The 24,096-nt window shown below is 44.4% G+C and overlaps 1 protein-coding gene across 1 annotated transcript; it reads right to left on the bottom strand.

Moving 5' to 3' along the window:
• Positions 1-1,396: 1,396 nt before the first annotated feature.
• Positions 1,397-14,381, bottom strand: NEU3 (neuraminidase 3). Its single transcript, XM_014790330.2, has 3 exons — positions 14,130-14,381; positions 9,951-10,162; positions 1,397-2,607 (listed from the first exon to the last, which is right to left on the bottom strand). The coding sequence occupies exons 2-3, from the start codon at positions 10,155-10,157 to the stop codon at positions 1,528-1,530; spliced, it is 1,287 nt and encodes a 428-aa protein (XP_014645816.1). The 5' UTR covers positions 10,158-10,162; positions 14,130-14,381; the 3' UTR covers positions 1,397-1,527.
• Between the last annotated feature and the right edge of the window lie 9,715 nt (positions 14,382-24,096).

Here is a 24,096-nt window from a genome sequence, read left to right as displayed (position 1 = left end):
TCTCCTCCATCTGATTGGTGCAACTGCAACCCCTAGCCCCCAGGCCATGTTCCATGATGAAGATTTGCTCTCTGGGGTCATTACCCAGCACCAAATATATTTAGCTGATACCAATTTAAGGCATTATCCTCATAAAATAGGGACAAAAAAGAAATCTCTCATGATAGAATTTCTGTCACAATAACAGGCTATGGGAGAAACAATCTAAAATAAGAGCAACCAATTTGGTATCATCTGAGAGAGCCAGCACTGGCAAAGTTCAGCCCCAAACCTATCAGACAAAGAGGCATCCCTACATCACAAATAGTGATTTCAGTAGGTCCAAACAAATAGGCCTGATTCAGAGGTTTGGGGGTCCAGAGACCTTCCTAATGTTGAAGACCTTCTCCACAGGTAAAGGAGTGGCTGAGCCAGGACAACATTCTGAGAAAAACAAACTTGGGGGGAACCCAGCAGCCTGGATAAGCCTGAGGCAGATGACTCCAGGCACAATGAAGATGCAACCAAGACAATGACATTAGGAGCTACCATCACACCAACTTCTACATCTACATCTACATCTTAGAGCCCAATATCTACAAACTATCCCACCAGCTGCACTTATTTTGTTAAATTTTCTCCCTCTTCTAGCCCCATAAACTGTGAGCTCCTTGTGGGCAGAGACTGTGAGAAGTTTTGTCCAATGCTTTAAAGTCCTAACCCAAGTCCTTTTTCCACCAGGAACCATCCTCATAAATGAACTTCAGGTTCGTCTCTCATAGGAGTAATGCCATCAGAAACAATAAGTACCACTATCAATAACCCCTGGCACCGAGCTTCTCATTTTCTCCCTAGGAAATACTACATTCTGGATGAGGAAGAGAAAGTTGAGCAGAGCTGCAAAGCTGGAGAAGGTAGGTGACCTCATGATTCTACTCTTTTGCCCAATTCCTCCAGGGTAGAGAGCCTGTAGAGCTCTGAGCATGATTAGAAGGGTGTGGGTATTTTTGATATTAAAAACAGAACAAATCATCCAGATCTTCCTTCATACCATGACACCTGCTTGTAACCTCACACTTGGATTAGTGGTGAGTCATTTGAAAAGATGAGTCCTCTGACTTCCATGTTGAGATCAGAGTCCTATATATGCAGCCAGGACTTGCTGATCATGCAGCATGCAGGTGCTCTGCCTTTCCTAGGGATGGGAAGTAGAGAAATCACAGATCCGATCTTCTCATTTTACAGATGGAGACCTGAGGCCCCGAGAGTTCAGGTGACATGTCCAAGGTCCCAAAGCAAGCAATGGGAGAACCAAGACCATATCATGGTCTCCTACCTGACAGTTCAGTCTCTTTCCACCTCAGTAGCTATGGCACAATTATCATTTTGCCCTCTGGAAAACGGGTAGTGAAAAAAGGTAGGGCGTAGAATCTTAAGTTTTTGGATTCTTTGTAGACTTCAGTAACCTCTGTTATCCTGACCTCCATTATCCTGGCTATGGTTGCCTTCCATGGTTTCCCTTCTATGGAAAGTTGAGTCCTAAGCCAACTAGTTTTGAATTGGCTCAGAGATCCTACCAGGGCTGGTGCAGTCTCCTTGCACATGGCTCAGGATCTCTTGGACTGTAAACAGACGGAAGGCAATCTGCTCACACTCCCGCTTGATCCCACACTCAAACAAACACGCAAACAAGCCCTCCTTCTCCAGAGCAGCCAAATCAGAGTAGCCACAGGGCCCACAGTGCAAGATCCAGGGGTGGGACCAACAGGCAGCCTCCAAGGGGGTCTGGTTGAGGTAGATGCCTAGGTTGACTCTCCGTTTCTTACTGGTTGGGTGTGAGTACAAGAGCCATGATTCTGACAGTGTTCCAGCTTCCTTCTCCAGCCTCAGTGAGCTGTCCAGCAGAGGGTTCTGCTGAATGGTAGGAAGATCTTGGCCACTAGGGTCCTGGCACCTATGTGGGATCTCCAAGGGCCGGAAACTTACCACACTGCCTTGGCAGCCATGTGGGGGCTCACAGAGCTGCTGGCTCAGAGCTGGTCTCTCAAAGCATTCACCATGGTCAGCGCTGAGAGCCTCTGCCCGGCACCTTTTTGGTGTCCGGGCACTGCAATATAGCACTGAGTGACCGGCCCCTCCGGTCACCTCTGCCACTTCGCACTCCACTGTCACCATGGGCTTAATGAGCCTGCCATGGTGCCATGTGGCCCCTAGGTCATCACTGTAGATCATCAGGGAATGAGGCCTGGCTTTACATGGTAGCCGGAAGCAAAAGAACCGGTAAGGGAGGTAATAGGCATATGCAGGGATGACCAGCCTCCCCGACTGCAGCTGGATGCCATGACCCGGGCCCACAGCAAACGTGGCCCAGTGCTTCACTTCTGAGCCAATGACCTCCTCAGTCAGGTCCCTCACCTCGCTCCACGAACAGCCAGCATCCTGACTGCAGATGAAGCAGAGGCGGGCAGCATTCCTGCCTGACACAATCTGTTGACGCTCAGTGACATGGCCCCGCACACAGATGAAGAATAGGTAGACACAGCCACTCTTCTGCTCCCACACAGGACAGGGGTTCATGGTCCGATGCCCAGGTAATGTGGCTTCCATCAGGGGCTTCAGGGGTCCCCACTAAACAAGGGGAAGAGAGAGAGAACAGGAGTGAGAGACTAATAGGAAGACATGAGGCTCATTAAAAGCGTTAGTACTTTTCAGAGATAAGAAATAAATGATACTGAAATCTATAAAATCGTGAAGGCCCAAGTATTCACTGAATTCTCAAATAATATAGGATGATTTATAAAGCTGGAAAGAGGCAACACTAGATATTGTACATGCTGTCCCCTCCGTCTGGAACACTCTTCCTCACTTTGTCTAGATGCCCATTTTATCCTCCAAAACCCAACTCAAATGTCACCTCCTTTATGAAGCCTTCTATGAAACTCCCTCCCCTCCCCCACCAAAGGCAATCAGTGGCTTCCTCTTTATACAGACAGAAGAGTTATAGCACTTATTATAATTTTATGTCACTGGCTCCCTTCCTAGACTATGAGTCTTTTGATGGTAGAAACTGAACTATTCTACTTTTGTATCTCCAGTGCCCAGCACATGATAGGAGCTAAATAAATATTTTTAAAAAGAAAGAAAGACCAAAAAAAAAAAAAAAAAGAGGAAAGAAGAAAAGAAAGAGAAACAAAAAAAGAAGAAAAGCAAAACAAGGAAGATAAATATGGAAGTTTTAGGCAAATAAAGGGAAATTTAAGACAAAGAATTTTTTTCCTTCCTCTTCTACCCTGGGGAGGCAATTCATAACAGCATCATTAAAAACTCAAGCACGGAGTCAGAGACACCTAGTTCAAACCCTGCCTTCCTCACTTATCATGTGACCATGGACAAGTTAATCTTATTTTACCTCAATTTCTCCATCAGTTAAATGGAGGATGTAACAACATGCTCAAATAGGAGTTGTTGTAAGGATAAAATGAGATACTGCCTAATCAGACATATCACATAGAAAGGCCTAATCTCCTTAACGTATTTTAAAAAACAATATTTGAGGGGCTGGCCCAGTGGCATAGTGGTTAAGTTCCCTCACTCCACTTCACTGGCCCAGGATTCACGGGTTCAGATCCTGGGTGCAGACCTATGCACTGCTCATCAAGCCATGCCGTGGGAGCGTCCCACATACAAAATAGAGGAAGATTGGCACAAATGTTAGCTCAGGGACAATCTTCCTCAAGCAAAAAGAGAAAGATTGACAACAGATGTTAGCTCAGGGTCACTCTTACTCACCCCAAAAAATAATAATAATAAATAAATAAATAACAATACTTGAAATTGGTAAGAAAATTTCCAGAAATCCAATAGAAGTGGGCAAAGAACAAGATCAGACAACTCACAGAAAGATAAAAACAAAAATAGGTTCAACCTCACATATAAAAAAGAAAAGCAAATTAAAATTAAATTGACATAGTATTTTTCATCTAAAACCTTGGCAACATCATAAACCTAATAACACTCTGTTGGAAAAAATGTGAAGAAACCAGCAATCTCATATATTGATTGGAGTACAAAATGGTTCAACACTTAGATAGGACATATCAAAATTACAAATGCATTTATCCTTTCCCAGCATGCCCAATTCTTGGAACTTATCCTAAAATATATCTGCTCATCTAATTAAGTATGTATAAGATTACTCACTGTGGCATTGCTTGAAACAGCAAAATATTGTGAACAACCCAAATATTCATCAGTAGTGGACTAGTTAAATGAATACACAATGTAAGAGGGGAAAAAAGAAAAAGGAAGAAAGATCTCCATAATATATTGTTAAATGAACAAAGCAAAATACAGAACAGTGTATATACATGCTACTTTTTGCATAAGAAACTTGGAGGAAAAGGACTTCCAATTACAGCAAACTAGGTAATTTGAACTTCCACTGAGAACTAGAATAGATAAAATACTAAAACAAAACCATCTGTTAGAAAGCCAACAAGATAATGAAGAATTACAGGCCAAGAACTCGAGACGTTAATTCAGAAAGGTTGGCCTGGTACTTCGAGTCCCTTTTCCCCTCAGGGTATCTCCACTAATTATCAACGAGGTAACCGAAAGGAGGAGAGGCTGAGCAATCCACTTGACAGCCTTGTCAGGCTGGGAGGACAAAAATTAGAGGCCCTGGTAAACCCTCTACTATGAGTGGAGGAACCTTTGATTTGGAACCTTAATGGGGTAAATCCCAGGAGTAAGGGTGAAACCGAAATAGATCAACCCTCATAGCCACTAGAAAACTGGCTAGCATTATCTACTGAAGTGGAACATAAACATGGCCTATGATCCAGTAATTCCACTTCCAGATATAAACCCAACAAAAATGCTCACACATAGTACCGAAAAACTTGCACAACCTAAGCGCCCATCAAGAGATGAATGGATAAAGATGTGGTATATATACACAATGGACTACTACTCAGCCATAAAAAAGATAAAATCTTGTCATTTGTGACAACATAGATGAAACTTGAGGGTATTATGCTAAGCGAAATAAGTCAGACAGAGAAAAACAAATACTGTATGATTTCACTCATATGTGGAAGATAAACAAACACACACATGGATACGGAGAACTGATTGGTGGTTACCAGAGAGGAAGAGGGTGGGGGGAGGGCGAAAGGGGCACATGTGTATGGTGACAGAAGTAGACTTTTCGATGGTGAACATGATGTAATCTATACAGAAGCTGAAATATAATGATGTACACCTGAAATTTATAAAATGTTATAAACCAATGTTACCTCAATAAAAAAAAAGAATATTCAGACCAGCATTAACTATACACATAAAAGCTAACTCAAATAAGCAACAACAGTAGAATGGATCAATTAATTGTGTTACAGTCATACAATGGAATATTATGTAACAATGAAAATGAACAAATTATAGCTGTACACAATTTGGATAAACCTCAAGAATATAATATATTGAATGAAAGAAACCAAACATAAAGAATACACAGATTAAAAATAAACAAAACTAAACTCTAGAGCTATAAATCAGGGTAGTAATTACCTTTGGGAAGGAGAGAGGGGGCATAAGAGAAGCTTCTGAGGTGCTGGAGTATTTATTTCTTGAGCTGAGTGGTGAGTCCACAAGTGTTGGCTTTGTCAATTCACAGGGCTGACATTTGTTTTGTGCATTTGACATTTATGTTTTATGTTTTCTGCCTATGTGTTATTGCTTCACATTAAAAAAAATTTGAAAAGGGAGTATTAAGAATATATACTTGGGGGCTGGCCCAGTGGCGCAAGCGGTTAAGTGCACGCGCTCCACTGCGGCAGCCTGGGGTTCACCAGTTCGGATCCCGGGCGTGCACCAACACACTGCTTGGCAAGCCATGCTGTGGCGGCGTCCCATATAAAGTGGAGGAAGATGGACATGGATGTTAGCCCAGGGCCAGTCTTCCTCAGCAAAAAGAGGAGGATTGGCAGATGTTAGCACAGGGCTGATCTCCTCACAAAAAAAAAAAAAAGAAGAATATATACTTGTATTTCTTTGTTTCTGTATGAAGCACTAGAAGGGTGCATAAGAAACAACAGTGACAGCCTATAGGAAATAGAAGACTAGGAATGCAATCTATACCTTTTTATATTGTTTTTATTTTTCAGCCATATAAATGTATTAACTATCCAAAACAAAAAATAAGATTTAAAAAAAATTTTAATTCCGGCATGAATGGGCAAAACATTATTAAGCAAAGCTCAAATCATAGAATCTCACAGTCACAAGGATCTAGTGCTAACTCACATCCTACAGAAGATTCTCCTCTAAGTCTTCTGGATAAAGGCCATTCAGTCTCTCCTTGAACCAGTCTAGGGACAGGGAACTCATTACCTCTGCGGCAGTCCATTCTATACTAGAGTACCTTGTATACTGTAAACACTTCAAACATATGTGCCAAAGTCAACTTAATTATTGGGCAGTCTAGTCGTTGGGAAGTCAGAAGCTCAACCATCCTTACTGGCTGAAGGGAGAAAATGATTTGGGCCAGATATGTCTAATATAAAGTTGACATGAAGCTGGAAGAAACAGTAAACAAAACAGGAAAGCATTAGAATCTAAATGATCTCTGGAGCAATGGGACATAAACAAGCTGAGGCTTGACAGAGATACAACAAGTCTTGGGTTTAAAAATCTGGATGGAGAAACGTGATTAAAGAACAGCAAATGTAATGGCCAACAAGCATATGAAAAATACGTACTCAACATTGCTAATAATTAGGGAAATGCAAATCAAAACCACAATGAGATATCACCTCATATCAGGATGGCTACTATCAAAAAAAAAAGTGTTGGTGAGGATGTGGAGAAATTGGAACCATTGTGCACTGTTGATAGGAATATAAAACGGTGTAGTCACTGTGGAAAACAGCAGGCAGGTTCCTCGAAAATTAAAAATAGAATTACCATGTGATCCAGCAATTCCACTTCTAGGTATATATCCAAAAGAATTGAAAGCAAGGTCTCCAAGACAGCACACCTTGCACACCCATGTTCATAGCAGCATTATTCACAATAGCCAAAAGGTTAGAGCAACCCAAGTGTCCATCAATGAATGAATGGATAAACAAAATGTGGTATACACAACACTGGAATATTATTCAGCCTTAAAAAAGAAGGAAATTCTGTTATATGCTACAATATGGATGAACTTTGAACCTTATGCTAAGTGAAATAAGCCAATCACAAAAAGACAAATACTGAATGATTCCACTTATATGAGGTATCTAAAGTAATCAAATACATAGAAACAAAGTAGAATGGTGGTTGCTAGGGACTGAGGGAGGGGGAAATGAGGAGCTGTTCAATGGGTACAGAGTTATAGTCATGCACAATGAAAAAGTTCTAGAGATCTGTTGCACAACAATGTGCATATAGTTAACAATACTGTAATGTACACTTAAAATGTTTAAGATGGAAAATTTTATATTAGGTGTATTTTACCATAATTAAAAAAAAAGGAACAAATGTGAAAAAGACTTGGAGATCTTAGCTGACCATCTACTTAATATTAGTCAACTGTGTTATGCAGCTACCGAAAAAGTAAATGCTACTTTACCTCAAGCTGCATTAAAAAAAGGAAACAAGATGGGATAGCCACCCGATTGCTGAGCCAGTCAATCTATCCTTGGGGTCCTAAGTTCAACTCTGAGTACCATTCTTTGAAAAAGGACACTGATATCCCAGACCAGATCCCAAGGACAGTAATCACAGTTTTCAAGGCACCAGAAACCAAATCAAGACTATGGCCTAAGGAGCCACTAACAGAACTGAAGCTACTGAGCCCCAAAAACAGAACACTCAGAGGGCATGGAACATCACCTTCAGGTACATCAAAGAGTAGTTCTCTGGAAAAAGGACTTTATCTATATTATGTACAGACTGACAGCTCCAGAAGGCAGAACAAGACCAACGGGTAATTACAGAGAAGTAGAGATCGTCTCATTCCAAAAAAAAAGTTAACAGTTGCCACAGGATTAAGTTTATTTGAGGAGGTGTGTAAGCAGATCCTTTATAGAAGATGACTAATGTTGAGTTCCTACTATGCAACTGCTATTATTAATTACATTCTGCAGATGATGAAACAGAGAAGAGTCAAGTATTCAAGGTCACACAGCCAATAAATGGTAGGTCTTGCCTCACTCCAAAGCCATACTCTTAACCACTAAGCTATTAGTAGCTACCAATGGAATACAGAAGATTTCTATACTGAGAAAGAAGTTGGGCTGATGATTCTTCTAATGTCAAAATTCTACAATTAAGTCAGTCAGAGAATGAAAGTGAATGAAATAAAGAGAACAGAGAATGAATGAAAATGGACATATTTATGAATATGTGTGACTGCTGGGTAGTGAGGTTATGCAACAGGTATGGTCTGATAAAAATTACTTAACAGCCCAACTGTCTGTAACAGAAAGCAGGGCAACATGACCACAGGCAATGCCGGTCCTGGGGGAAACAAAAGAGCTAGAACTCCAAGCTGGGCTCCAAGCTGGGCTGCAGGGCTGGGGCTCTTTGGAGGCCAGTGATACAAGCAGAGGTTTGGTCCTAGGAAGCCATGAGGAAGACTCACGACAAGATAAGGTGAAAGAGCACGGACTGTGAATTCCCTAAAGTAAAAAACTTCCCCACAGGGAAATGTGAGCAAGTCATCAAAAGCAAAGACAGGGGTTGCTGGCAAGGCCCCCCTTCAGCAGAATAGCATTTGCACTGTAACAGCGAAACAAGGCATCCCTATAGACATGAAGTTTCAATGGTGCGATTTCCGTGGGTAGAAGAGCAGGACAGGTTAGGGGATTAAATTACCTACTATAAATACAGATATGTGTGTGTTTGTTTGTTTGTTTACAAAAGACTCTCAAATCCATTGTCTCATTTGATCCTCACTTCAGCCAGCTCTGGGAGATAAAAGAAGGCAACGATAAGAAAAATGGCATCTGCAACAAGCCAGCAGCTCACAGGCCCAAGGGCAGCAACCATCTTTTTCCCCATTAAAAATGCAGTAAAAATGTGCTACTTAGGGGCAAGGGCTCCAACTCCAGTTCTGCCACTTCATAGGTGTGTGCCCAAGGCAAGTCCCTTTAATTCTCAGCCCGTTTCCTCCTGTAAAATGGGGATAATAATATGTACCTCACATAAAGCATGTAGTAGGAGGAGGGGTAGGAGGAGGAGTATGGTTGTTGTTATCCTCCCCACAACATCTGCCAGCTGTGGTCTTGAACAAGCTACCAACCTCTTGGAGCACCAGGATCCCTCATCAGCAAAACTGGACTAACAACACTTACTTCCCTGGGTAACTTAGGAGGATAAAAGAGAATGTGAACAGGGTTCAGCCCAGTGGCGTCGTGGTTGATGCCACTCTGTTTCAGCGGCTTGGGGTTCGCAGGTTCAGATCCCGGGCATGGACCTATTCACCACTTATCAAGCCACACTGTGGCAGGTGTCCCACATATAAAGTAGAGGAAGATGGGCACGGATGTTAGCTCAGGGCCAATCTTCCTCACCAAAAAAAAAAACGAGAGAGAATGTGAATGAAAAGCATACCACATGTTAGTTGAATCTGAATGAGCCATGGAGGCCTCTGGAGACAGAGACCAAGTTTGACACCTGCTTCTACTGCTTTATTATAGCTGTGTGACCTTGAGCAAGTGGCAACCTCTCTGAGCCTCAGTTTCCTCACCTGTAAAACGTGACTGACAACAGTTCCTATGTCACAGAGTGGCTGTGAGGATCCAGTGTGCCCCCGGCACACAAAAAGTACTCAGCGAAAGCCACTGCTTTTACTGTTTTTCCTTCCTCAGCTCCCACATAGGGCTTTTCCTGCTCTCATGGGAAAGGCACAGACCCTGAAGTGCTCTGAGCAACGTGGAGAGAAACTGAAGCCCAGGCCCAGATCTGGGATGAGGAGTCACCTGTACTGAGTGTCCAGTCCTCAACCCTCGCCTCAGCACCAGGTGGAGAGCATCCTCATCCCTGCACGAGGAGCGCTTCTCTGCAAAGGCCAGGAAGGTGTGGGTGGGGGGCACGTAGAGCAGGGCTGGGATTCGGTAGGTGATCCCTCTCTTGTCTTCCTGCTGGAACAGGGGGCTGCTGAAGGAGCATGATGTCACTTCTTCCATGACCTCTGTAAGGAGAGGAGGCAGCTAAATGTCTGTCCATACCCAAATGCTGGCTTGTATACAAGTTCTGCTCTATCATTCCTTTTCTAAAGATCACAGACAGGGAGGCACAGATGGACTCAAATGTTTACTTTTTTACACAAAGGGAACATCATGGTCTTAACAGCACAAAGCAAGCAATATGCATTCTCATTTAACAAATCTATCCTCCAGAATTTGTGGGAATCCTACGCAGCCTGTGTCAAGTGTATCTCTCCAGAGAGATTCTGCATGTGCTTCTGCCAAGCATCCAGGGGTATTACCGGCCCAGATGGTTTCTAATGTCAATATTTTGGCTTGGAGTTTTTAGGCCATTCGGGTAATATAAATATAAACCCAAATCCATATGAGGGAATGCCTGTGGTTAGGAATTCTCTGGGAAAACTATTTCCCTCTACTGGAGCCTAGGATAAGCGGCAATCTTGGTCAGCTCTCTGAGTCAGCAGTGAGAATTTTTTTTCCTAGTCCACCTTATCACAGGGCGTAGATTTTCAAGAGACTTCATGCAGGGATCTCAGCTCTAACTAGAGTCTAACCCATGTGGGCCCATAGTTTCATTCACTGTAACAGCAGGTCTATTCAAGCCCAAGCATCTAGGTAAGTGAGGCCAGCAAATATCAAGGGCAGCTGAGGTCAGGTTAAGGGACTAACTACTCTGGTTTTCAGTTTACTCTTGGTTTTTAGGCCCCCGGGGATTTCTCTTACTTTCTTGCAAATTCAGCTATAAAGGACTTTGTTATATTTTATCCACCATTTTACAGGTTAGCTAGCCTGCCATAATGCTGAAAATGGAGGTCTCCAGGTACACTTCTCAAAGAAAATCAGGTGTTCTACTTCTCAGAGGCCAAAAAGGGAATCAAGCCAGACAAAAAGAACTTTAAATTCTTCTTTTTCCTCAAACCATCTACCATCAGGCTCTATCTTACAAATTGTTTGTAAAAATTATCAGGCTGTAAGAACAAGGTCCGTAAGGGCTTATTTTTTTATTTTATAAATATTTCTGGGTGCTTACTCCAAGCTAGGTAGATGCTGAGAAGAAAGAGAGGAATCAGAGGTCCCTGCCCTCAAGAAACCCACATCCAAGTGAGGGAAACAGGCGTACACATGGACAATTACAATATCATATACTAAGTGGTACTTCAGAGGTAAATACGAGAACATGCTGGAAAACAGAAAAGGGGCATCTGTCCGGATCAAGGCAGCAGAGAATTTTTGGAGGGGTAGTAACTGAGCCAAGCAAGCTCCTGTCTCATAGCCTTATACTGTGTGCCTGGAATATTATTCTTTCAGACAGCCAGAGCTCACTCCCTCACCTCCTTCAGCTCTGTTCAAACGTCATCCAATCAGTGAGGCTTTCCCTGACAACTCTCCTGCCCCTCCCTCTCCCCTTTCCCTGCTCTGTGCTCCATACCACTTACCATCCATATATTACACTTGTTTACTATATACTACAGAATGGAAGCTCCATAAAGGGCAGGGATATGTCTGTCTTATTCACTGCTACACGTCTACACCTGGAACAACGCCTGGTACATGATAGGCGCTCAACAAATATTTGTTGAATGACTGAACGAGTGAGTGAGCTGGATCTTAAAGGATGAATAGTGAGTTAGCCAATTGAAGGGTGAAAAGGAGAAGGGCTGAGGGAGAGGATGTGAAAAGACTATAGGTGACAGAAAACATAGTGAGCCGTGGGGACTCTTAGTAGGTCAGTATGACTAGAGAGGAGCGCAAAAGCTGTGAGCAGAGATGGGACTGAAGGGATCAGCAGCGTCCAGATCCTGGGAGGCTCTGACACCTTATGAAGGTGTTTATCACACAGTTACGGAGCCACTCAAGAATTTTTGGGAGAGGAATGGCATGATCAAGTATGCATTTTAGACCAATCTCTCAGGCAGCCTTGTGGGCAATGAACTGAAGGGGAAAGGTGCACTGCTTCTGGCGACAGCCTCCTAGTGTCAACCAAGACAAACTTTCATCAGTAGCATATGAATGATTCACTTAGTCACTTGTTTCTAACTTAAAGAGAGAACCATGGCTCACTATCATGAAGGGAGTAGGGATGTGGTCTCCTGAGTCCAGAAGGAAAGCCTCCCTTCGCTCCAGTTCTGAGCTCTCAATAGCAGAACTGAAAGAAAGGCAAGGGTGAACTGTCTTCTTCACACAATACTAGAGCACACCTCTCTCTCCCCAAATCAGGCTCTCTCGTCAAGAAGACTCAGGCTTTCTTCTAAGTAAAGAGCTATCCCTGAGCCAGGCTGGTATATGGTTAAAAACATAGGATTTAAACCAGGACCAGGACTCCACGGCCTTGGGCATGTTATTTAACTTTTCTATGCTTCAGGGTCCTCACTGATAAAATTCAGCAGAGTGGTTGAGAGAATTAAGTTAAAAGTTTAAGTGGCTGTTCCAGAGCCTATGACATAGTATGATATCAATATATGAGTTATTATTTTTAGACTGTCAATCATATTCTAGTTTTATTCCTTGAAACCTGTGGATGATGATGATGATAACAATTACAACTCCCCTCTACACCTCTGGGAGAGATCCTATTTTAAACTCTTATAAGCTAATTGTTTAATTATGAGTTAATATCAACACTATTAATTAATCAGCCAACACATGATTATTAGTTAACATTGAAAGAGGAATTCTTTGGGTGACAAGATGAATGGAACACAAGATAGGCACGGAGTGGGGAGGAAGGACTAGGAAAAAAGAAAGGGGCGGGGAGAGAGGGCACCAAAGGAGAAGCACAACTTGTCATATGGGACTGGATTCACGTCCCAGCTCCTCTTCTTACAGTGTGACCTTGTGCCAGTCACTTAATCTCTTTAAGTCTTGATTCCTTGCTTGTAAAATGTGGATAACAAGAACACCTACCTAAGATGATCGATATTAAGAACCACTTGAAAGTGCCTTATGAACTTTAATGTACTATATAAGTCTTTATTATAAATTTTGATGTCTTCACAATTTCACTGTGGCTTTGCTATCACTATAACAATTAGAGTCACTATCATTATTTTTTCTTAATTATGGTTATGATGATCATGTTGATGACAGTGTTAACACAGTGGCTCTGGCACTGACACCCAAACTATTTCACACAAACCTTATGCTGGGCACTAGGGATGGAGAAGAATCAGATATGGTTCTCCTTTGGAGTTGTTCATTTTAGCAGAGAATTCAAATTATTAATTGCTGCTCCATGTAATCACCTTGCAATCAAGTCCTCCCTGCTGTCTTACTGGGAGAGAGTACAGTGGAGCAGGGACTTTGAAATCTGACTTAGCTTTGACACTTACCAACAAGTCACTACCTCTGAGTCTCAGTTTTGTCACCTGTAATGGGAACAACACCCCCTATTTCTCAGACAATGTAATGCCACAGACTCCAATTAATCCAGTGCAGCAGGCAGCCTCCAGTCAACCCCAGAAGGAGGCCTCCCTATCTCACGTAGTCACTCCTAATAACTAATATTTAAGGAGCATCCATCCCATGTGAGCCCTTTGGAGGTCCTGTAGTCCAAACCCCTCTCACGGCAGAAATGGGACACCTGGCCCACAGAGGGGAAGGAACTCATCCAAGGCCACTCTGGGAGTTGGTAGCAAAACCTGGACCCCTAAATTCCAGCCCAGGGCTCTCTGTGGCCCAGAGACCCCCCTCTAGGAAGAACGGTTTTCCCAGTTTAAGTTCCCTCTCTTCTTTAAAATCCTAGTTCTAAGGTTTAGGTTTGGCTTCAGTGGAAGGAAAATAAAAACAGAACTAGCCAAGAACATTCTCTGGCCGTGTCTGAGATCCGGCCGACGGGGTGGCTCTGACTCCACATTCGCCCCGAGCGGACTTCCTGAGCCCGACGGTGCTGCTGAACGGCCCCAGTCACAGCGCCCGCTGGTCGGGGGTCTCCAGTCTCCCGGCCCCGCTCACCTGCGCGCGACCCCGGCTCCGCGCCTGTCTCGGGGCAGCTGGGCGCGAGGACAGGCCCTCGGGTCTCGGGCACCGAAGCCCCGGAGGACGACCCGGCTGGGGAGACGGAGGCAGGAGGGAGAGAGCCGGCGGACACGGCCGACGAAGCGCAGAAAGACGGAGACAGCGGCGCCGAGAGGCCCAGACCAGCAGGAGGGCAGGCGGGGCGGGACGCGCGGAGGCCGTTGGCCCGGCCGTTGGCCGCGGGGCAAGTCAGCCCCGCCCCTCTCCTGTCCCCGCCCGCCCCCTCGCCGCCCCCTCGCCGCCCAGCCACGGACGCCCGCCCTCTCCCCAGCCCGCAGTCCTGTCCAGCCGCGGTGAGGCACCTGCCCCTTCTTCTCCCACCACCCCTTCCAGCCCAGGCCCAGGTTCAGCTCAGGCCCTGGGCCTACCGCGACTCCCAAGAGCCTCGCAGCTCCCTGGCTCCGCCCCCGCTTCTATTTCCTCCCCTGCCCTCTCTCTTCAGCCCCTATCCCCACGCTCTTGTCTATTGGCTGCCGGTCGGTTGATAGGTATCACCGCCTAAAACTTCCCTGGATAGCCCGAGAGTCAAGCAAAGGTTCCGGGCGTCAGAGAGGACTCCACAAAAACGACTCGAGATCCAGAGCACTGGGCCACACGTCCCCTAAAATTATTTATATGTTATATATGTGTGCGCGTGTATATATATGGAGAAAATAATAGTATTAGATTATAACCTACTGAATAAAATAAAAACCCATAAGTCCATATTGATATAATTGAATAGTGAATAAAAAATTGGGGAGAAGGGGGGAGGGAGGAGGGCGAAAGGGATAATTCAGCACATGTGTGTGCTGATGGGTTGTAATTAGTATTTGGGTGGTGAACATGATGTAATCTATGCAGAAATAGAAGTATAATGATGTACACCTGAAATTTATACACTGTTATAAACCAATGTTACTGCAATAAACAAAATATTAAAAAAAAAAAAGATTACTGTATTATGGTTTATCCAAGTCTAAAAAAAAAAAATTGGGGAGAAAGGACAGCTCTTCCTATAGTAGAATTCCAATTAATAAATGTAGACTGTGTGCAGACTGAACACAATATGCTTATGCTAAACGCCTGCTTTCCTTCTGGGAGTCTGGAGTTTTGCTACACACCAGGCAGAGGGTGCCCACATGACCAGCCCCCAGTAAAAACTGTGGGTGCTGAGTCTCTAACGGGTTCCTAGGCAGAAACACGGCGCACACGCTGCATTTTCATTGCTGGGGGAAAGGGCGCTCAGTCCCATCTCTCATGGGGCAGTGGGGAGCATAAGAAAGCCTCCACATGGATTCCTTCAGACCCCGCCTGTGTCTTTCTCTCTTAGGATCCAATGTGCGTCCTTACTGCATCGCTATAATAAATCTCAGCTGTGAAGACAACCATATGCTGAGTCCTGTGAGTCCTTCTAGCAAATCTCTGAACCTAGGAGTGGTCTTGAGAACCCTCAACCAAATACCATATATAAAGTTTTAAAACAATACCATATATTGTTTATGGACACATATGTCTGAAGAAAATGCATACGAATAATAAATATCAAATTCAGGGTAGTAGTTACTTCTGGGAGTGCAATAAGTAGGATGTGATTAAGGATACTGAAAGAACTTCAATTGTATAATTTTTTTTAAAGGTGGCAATGGGTTCATGAATGTTCATTTCATTATTCTTTAAACCTTATTATTTGTCTGAAATATTTCATTTTTAAAGATCGGCTCATACAAAGTCTTAGGGTTCTTCACCAGACTTCCCCAAATTCACAATCACAAACTCGGTGGATCACCAAGTCAATTTAGAAAAACATCTAAAGCTAATGCCAAATCTCTCAATTCTTCTTTGGTGGTTTGTCTTACACCTGAGGCAGTGAGGTCTAGCAGCAATCTCTATATTTAGAAGTGAAGAGATCTTGGCTCCAATCCTGACTTCCCATTTCCTACCGGAGTGACCTTGGCATGTTATTTAACTTCTGTACCTCAGGTTCCTCATTTGCAAAATGGGCACACTTAGCCCTACTCCTCATTCATGGCTCGGACCAAACAGGTTTCACTTCCTGTATGAGGACCTCCCAGGTCTCCATGCTAAAACAGTTACTCCTCTTCCAGCCTCCACAGCACTTTGTACAGATGGCTTCTGATGAATTTTCTGAATTTGCCACTCCATCAGCCACTCTGATTAATCTGACAGAAATGGGAACCAAATCCATTCTAATGGTCTCATACAGCATTTAATTAAAGATACTATCAACAGAACTCCAAGCAACAGGATGAGACCAATCTGCAGAATTGACCTCAACCACATCCAAGGGCCCACACCCAATCAGCTGGAAAAACAAACCACCACCACCAAAAAACAATCATAAGCCATCAAGGTCTACCTTAGAAAGCCAAGTGGCATTCTCTAGTGGCTGTATTGATGTCATACCCGGCCTGAGGCATTAATCCAGGTACAGCAGGATGTATTAGTGATTGCCGACTCTACCTTGGCCCACAAGGAAGTCAAGAGCAATTCTATCATCCATAACCACATTGGCCAGTGAGCTGAGGCGCACCTGAATGCCTGCCTTCCAGGATTCAAGTGGTATCATTGATGGCTTCAGCTAAAGTCAGGAATGAATTTCATATCAACGTTTCTAACAGGATGACTCTCAAGATAGGGATAACCTCCTGCAAAGTGTGCCTAAATGAGTCAGGCACCCCTCCAGGAAGCTCCCCCTTGTAACCAAGGGCAGCCTCATTTTGGAGCAATCTCCACAGTCATCTGAGGGCAAAATGATCTATTTACTGGTGGTGCTTCCTTAAACATCTTAAGGTTGCTTATGACCCTCCCTATGGTGCAAGGCACCATGTTTTCAGGGAGGAAGACAAGTTAACACCTGGCTTCCACACAGGAAGTACAGTCCTGAGGGCATATATGATGCCCCTGTTTACAACTGTTGGGGCCTCCCAAGTGGGACCTACATTATTCAGGGGACACAGGTCGACAGTGTCGCTAACGTGGCCTCTTGGCCACCTGGTAGGTAGGCCCCCGAGTTCCCAGTTCACTTAGAATAACTGAAACCAGTCCTTATTTTTGGCAAGACTGCCTGATGGCAGTTAGTCCAACCTGTCCCATATGTCCATGCCACCAAGCAGGTGGCATTTGTCCACCCCACAGGATGACTGGACAATAGCTACAAGAATGGGGGGAAGGGAGACGTCTAGATGCTGTGACGAGTGTTTTGCATGAGACATACAGGAGCTGAAAGTGCACCTGATGTTTCGATGGACTTCTCAGTAGGTTAAAGGGAACAGCCATCAAACTGCGGTCAGAGCTATCTGGTGGGGAATGGCAAATCCAACAGTCAGTCAAATTTAAGGAACTTGCAACAGTCTGAGAGAGTTGTACTAGGCCGTTTTCCTTTGAGAGGAGGGCTCCAGGGGTGACTCTGTTTCCAAATGTTATGCTCAGGGACTGTGTCAAACTCACAACAGAATCCAGGTGGCTTAACTAGAATCAAAGGTAAATACTCCAGGTCTCCTTCTGGCTAGGCTGCCACCTGGAGGGTATAGCAACAAGGCTGGCCTGGGGATGATGCTGTTAAGGCAAAGAAAACATCATGCCCAGCAATGGTCAGAGCAGAACAGTGAATTTTCACAATACCTCTATACAACACTCCCCATCCCCTTTCATTCTGATCGTTACTCAGTAAGCAGCTGTGATAGTTAATTTTGTGTCGACTGGGACACAGGGTCCCCAGATATTTGGTTAAGCATTATTCTTGGTATGTCTGAGGGTATTTCTGAATGAGATTACAATTTGAATCGGTAGGCTCAGTAAAACGACTGTCCTCCCCACTGTAGGCAGACCTCGTCCAATCTGTTAGAGGCCTGATTAGAACGGAAGTCAGGGTAAGGGAGAATTCACTCTCTCTGCCTGTTTTCAAGCTAGGACATCAGTCTTCTCCTGCTTCTGGACTGGAATTTAAACCACCAGTTCTCAGGCCTTTTGACTCAGACTGGAGTTACACTGCTGGCTCTCCTGGGTCTCCAGCTTACAGATGGCAGATCATGGGACTTCTCTGCCTCCATAATCATGTCAGCCAAATCTTTAAAATACATCTCTTTATATATACATACACATATCCTATTGGTTCTGTTTCACTGGAGAACCCTAATATAGCAGTGAAGAGGAAGTGACTGCTTTCTGGGAACAGCCACCTTCAGTGACCAAACTGCCTTACTAAGGTATTGACCAGGATGAGCTAAGAGAAGCAGAGTCAGAAATCTTTTGAGTACATTTTTTGAGTAGGCTGTTTCAACACTCAACAATACTAGATGCCTGTGGATGGAAGAGTGGAAGGTCCATCAAATACCCTGACTATCAGCCCACTGTTGAGTGGCTTTTGCAATAAAAGCTGTACCACTGACAGACTGCATATGGTCGAGAAAAACAAAAACATGAGACAGATTAGTTTCAAGACCAAATAGTGTGGTTGGAGTTGGCTGACTGCACTAGAACAGCAACACTGTAACCCGAAAAAGTGTCAACAGTGGTGACCCAATCTCAATAACCCCCAGAGGGAGCCAAAGTTGACTGATACAGTCAATCAGCCAGGAGTGAGTGGAGGCCATGCCCTGTGCTATGTGGCCTCACTCAAGGCTAGACAAACCAGAGTTTTGACAGGAGTCACAAGCCTGGCATGCAGCAGTAGCCTCGGCAGTAGCCTGAGAAGTGTAAGTCTTTTTTTTTTTTTTGCAGGAAAGGATTCACTCTGCGCTAACATCTGTTGCCAATCTTTCCTCTTTTTTTTTTTTCTCCCCAAAGCCCCAAGCATGACTTGTAAGTCCTTCTAGTTCTATGTGAGCCACCGCCACAGCATGACAACTGACAGGTGGTGTGGTTCCGTGACCGGGAAGCGAATTCAGGCCGCCAAAGCAGAGATCATGGGTGGGACTTGAACGACTAGGCCATCAGGGCTGGCTGCAGAAGAGTTACTCTTCTACTTTGTGCCCATGCTATGATGGTGGGTGTAACGCCACGTCTGGTATGATGGATCCAGGCAACGATGGTGGCAGTCTGAGTGTTACAGGCTTCATCAGCAGCTTGATTCCAGTTGGTCTCATCAGCGAACGAGCCCCCACTGTGGGCATCTACGTGAGCAACCCCAATAGTTCAACTCATTTATAGTTTGTGGCCCCAAAGAAGAGTGTCTTTAATCTGACAGTCTGCAGTCTTCCAAGTGACAGACCAGAAGACTAAGCCATTGGCAACAGCCCTCGAGTCAGTAAAAATATAACATATCTGGTCCCTAGGAATTATCTACGGCAAAGGTCACAGCTTTCAATTCAGCCCATTGTGCTGATCAGCCTTTACTGTAGTCAGTCTTCCAGAACTGTCACTGGACACCAACAGCTTTTAACTTAGCTGGACCATCAGTGAACCAGGCCTCGGCATTTGATTGTGGAAGTCTTTGTAAATTAAGTGCCCCATTGAGCCAGGGGCTCTGCTTCACGCAGCCAAGTGGGGAATACATTTCCTCCAAAGGAGCTGCTGTCACTTTTTCATGTAAAACTAAGATGGTCAGGCTGGTTGCATCCCAGAACACATCATTTCCATTTGGCAAGGGAAGTCTGCTGGGATCTCTTTTGTAAGTTGTCAAGTCTGAGTTAACATGGCCCAAACTGCATTAGGCCAGAGTTACAAGGCTTCCATGGATCAGACATGCAGTTTTAGCAACAACTCAGTAGCAGCCTAACATGCAGTTTTAGCAACAACTCAGTAGCAGCCTAATAGCTGTCCATCTTCTTAAAAGGGTGGACTTGGTACCTGCCAAGGGCATGAGGTACTGCTGTACTGGGAAATGGCCTGTGTACTCCAGCAGTCACCAAGTTTTCAACTACAGCTGTGATTTTCGTCTCTTTCCTCTTAGGGTTCTATATCCTTTTGTTAGACTACCTGAGAGGACACAGGGATCACTTCCCTATATGCAATAGTCCCTGAATGGGAGACTTATAAGCATTCACAGTTCAATCAAATGTATAATTGATATCAATAATACATTAATGCGAAAGCCATAGAACAGTAGTACACTGAATCAGTTTAGAGACCTCTCCTACAGGCCATTTTAATTTTCCTTTCCCATTGCAAACTTCACCCAAACCCTACCAGTTGAATTCAGGCAGTTTTTCCCCACTATGAGAACCCAGACCAAGCAGTTTAAGATAGGTATGTTGGAGGCCACAGCCACAGCCACCAAGAGATTATGCTCTCTCCCAGCCAAGAATATGTGGACATCACAGGAGTGAGAGAGGCTAGCCTGCATGGGGCAGCTGGGTCAGCGGGAAAGACTCTTCTCCCAAGTCCTGCTCTAGCGTCAGTGCTGCCTCTTCCCTTGTCTAACTGTTGGCTCCGACAAGCACCTAAGGCTCAAGGGCTGCTATTTTAGTTTTGTTTTTTGTACCCCTGCACACCATTGTGGATTTGCCCCACAGTCCTGGGCACTTTTGATTATCCCTGTGCTCAGGGCTCCCTGTCCCCTTGGCACCAAGCAGGATGGTGGCTTATGCTTATATTCAACAGAGCTATAAACAGGGATCTCCTCAAAGATCCCCAGCATACACAGCTTCTTTCCCTAAAGCAGTTGAGGGAGAGAGAGGGATCAGGGGTTACAGAGGGAGAGCGGCTTTGTGCCAGAGTAAGCAAGGTCATGTATTTACTTTCGTTTCAAGAGGTTACCTGCTTGGACTCAACAAACTCCTCGTGTTTTTGGTCCATTCAAAGCTCTATATCCTTATTGCTGACACCATTTATTTCATCTTTGGGGAACCCTTTACTCATCAGTCACAGCCATACTGCCTTCAGCTGGGGCCAGAGGCTTGCTGCTTCATTGTTAAAACATCCTTTCCGGGCCGGCCCGGTGGCTTAGCAGTTAAGTGCGCGTGCTCTGCTACTGGCGGCCCAGGTTCGGATCCCAGGCGCGCACCAACGCACCGCTTCTCCGGCCATGCTGAGGCCGCGTCCCACATACAGCAACTAGAAGGATGTGCAACTATGACATACAGCTATCTACTGGGGCTTTGGGGAAGAAAAAAAGGAGGAGGATTGGCAATAGATGTTAGCTCAGAGCCGGTCTTCCTCAGCAAAAAGAGGAGGATTAGCACGGATGTTAGCTCAAGGCTGATTTCCCTAACCAAAAAAAAAAAAAAAAAAAAAATCCTTTCCTCCTCCTGCCCAGAGGAGAGTGAGCAACAACCTAAGTACCATCTGGACAGTGTGTTTCAATCCTGCCTCTTGCTACTTAGCCTCAAAATATTCATTAACAGGTAGGACAACAAGGGACCCTTATTCCTCTACCCTAGCTCAGCAGCATTTGCTACCAGAGCCCAGGTTATCTTCTCATACCTCCTCACCTGGCCCATGTCTTCTCTTCTAGAAAACCATGTCTGTCAGCATCCCATCTTGGTTACCAAAACTGTCAAAGTAGTCTATGAAGGATCTAGAATTTTATCCTACTTGCACACTAACAAGTTAGCCTATTATTCTTTCATGGATACTAGCAGAAGACATGAGACTCCTGGATCAAAGAACTTTTATTACTTATAGAACAGCAAGCAACGTGAGCACGATATTTGTGTGAGTTCCCCATGCTCCCCCAACAAGTGACGTGGGGTAGGCCTAGATAGCATGATGCCTACACATTTAGTGGGTTCTATCACAGGAAAATAATCCTGAACTTGGGGAATTTAACACTTTTAGTGAACAGTAGGCAAACCTGCTCCCTGGGGAGACATTACGTCATCTCTCAAGGTTGCTTACTGCCAACAGAACAGAGATAAGGCCCAGGAAAAGAGTGGTCACGGTCTTACATTCATACAAAGCAAGACGTGCAGGGATGCTCAGGGCTCATGGCAGACTGCCTCTCCCAAGTTTCTCATTCTTCAGAGGGTCACTTTCAACAGTATTATAAACCAAATCCAGGGCACTAAGAGCCTGAATACTATTCAACACTCATCAATGGTTTCCCAGAAGAGTTTGTCTGCCACACAGAAATCTCCCCGAACGGGCCAAACTCCCTTATAGCAGCCAAGACACACCGCAAAAAATTCTAAGACCTTTACTATTGACTCTCAATGGATCTAAGGCTGGCATGACAGACTGTAGGAGGGGGATGGCTGTAAGACAACCCAACAGTTGCCATTCTTCCTTAACAAGCATTATGCACTCGAATCCCTCTTCTCCCAAGCAAACCAGCCAAAGTTCTAACAATCGACCTGTTTTCTGCCCAGAGAAGTGGGGAATTGCCCTCTTTTCATGCTCATGGAGGTGTCTCTCTCTGTAACTGCTGTCTGACAGGAGGAGGAGCCTGCTGCCCACTTTAGCAAATCGATACTGCTTCAACTAGTTTCTGGAGTCAGGGAAAAACTGGAAAAGATCCATGCACCCTAAGAAATCTCAAAGTGGGGTTTACGGGCAAATTTAAAAGATTATATGGGGCCGGCCCGGTGGCTTAGCGGTTAAGTGCGCACCTCCACTGCTGGCGGCCCGGGTTCGGATCCCGGGCACGCACCGACGCACCGCTTCTCCAGCCATGCTGAGGCCGCATGGCCACATACAGCAACTAGAAGGATGTGCAGCTATGACATACAACTATCTACTGGGGCTTGGGGAAAAAAATAAATAAATAAATAAATCTTTAAAAAGATTATAGCACTCATATTCTTTGTAATCATAAGGAATGTTTTGTATGTGAGCATTTTTGCAGGGTAAGGAGCCTTCATAATCTCAAAAGGATACATTATCTAAACCTCTTTGACAAGCTCAGACACTTAGTCCTAGAGAAGGAATGAGATTTGCCCAAAGTCACATATTACAATAAAGCTGGAAACAACTCAGGTCTCTTGTCTCTCACACCTACTCTCTTCCTCTCTCCTCCAAACTCACTCCTCTCTTGGGATAGTGGAAAACTAGAAACAAACAAAAATATCTATTTATAGGGAAATAAATTAAAAACATTTATACTATGGGATATCATGCAACTATTAAAAATGAGTTTGACCTATATATACTGACAGGGAAAGTACCTAAGAAATATTAAGTCAAAAAAAAACCCTATAGGAGCCGGCCCCATGACCTAGTGGTTAAGTTCAGCGTGCTCTGCTTCGGCAGTCCAAGTTCGGTTCCCAGGAGCAGACCTACACCACCTGTTGGCGGCATGCTGTGGCAGTGACCCACATACAAAATAGAGGAAGACTGGCACGGATGTTAGCTCAGGGCAAATCTTCCTCAGTAGGAAAAAAAAAAAAAAAAACTACAGAACATATTTCAACATAATTCAATTTTTGTAAAAAAAAAAAAAAAAAGTGAAGACACATGTTTGTATATAAAGAAAAAGGTACACCTGGTGTGAAAGAACTCCAAGGAGTCACCTTGAAGAGGGTTATTCCCCATCTATATCCACAAGCCTTGGGGTTCCTATGCCTAACAGAAACTCCTTACACATTTTCAAAAGCTTCAAGTAGCTGATAGTAATATGATTATCACATTAAAAAAAAAAGAGGAAACTAGAACCTCGGAGAATTACATGATTTACCAAGGTTTATAGGAATAAAGAGTATAGACTCCAAACCTTCAAATCCCAGTCCAGTGATGTTCCACAATCCCCCACTGTGTGGCGCTAGATAGGGCAACATTCCCAAGTCAAAGAGGAAAATGGGATAAGCGTGATTTCTTATAAGCTGAATATAGTTTTAGGTAGTAGGCTCAGCTGGAACTGTACTTCTGTAAGGCTAGAGGGACAATATTCCTATTGGTCACAGGATCTGGGCAAGTGCCCCGTTCTTCTCTCTAACCACAGTGGGAAAATACCCGAAAAGATGCTGCTCACAACTCCAGAGCCAGGCTACCCAGGTTTAAATCCCTGTTCTACCACTAGCTTTGTGAC

Source organism: Ceratotherium simum, chromosome 7 (assembly GCF_057802395.1).
Source record: "Ceratotherium simum simum isolate JZ-2026a chromosome 7, ASM5780239v1, whole genome shotgun sequence".
Classification (NCBI taxonomy): domain Eukaryota; kingdom Metazoa; phylum Chordata; class Mammalia; order Perissodactyla; family Rhinocerotidae; genus Ceratotherium; species Ceratotherium simum.
Note: the sequence above shows the minus strand (reverse complement) of the source record. Positions and strands in the feature narration are given on the sequence as shown.

Excerpts from the sequence above, each read along its gene's own strand:
- NEU3 (XM_014790330.2), bottom strand. The coding sequence starts at position 10,157 with ATGGAAGAAGTGACATCATGCTCCTTCAGCAGCCCCCTGTTCCAGCAG. Across the intron at positions 2,608-9,950 it reads GGACTGGACACTCAGTACAG|TGGGGACCCCTGAAGCCCCT; the intron begins GTGACTCCTCAT and ends CCCCTTGTTTAG.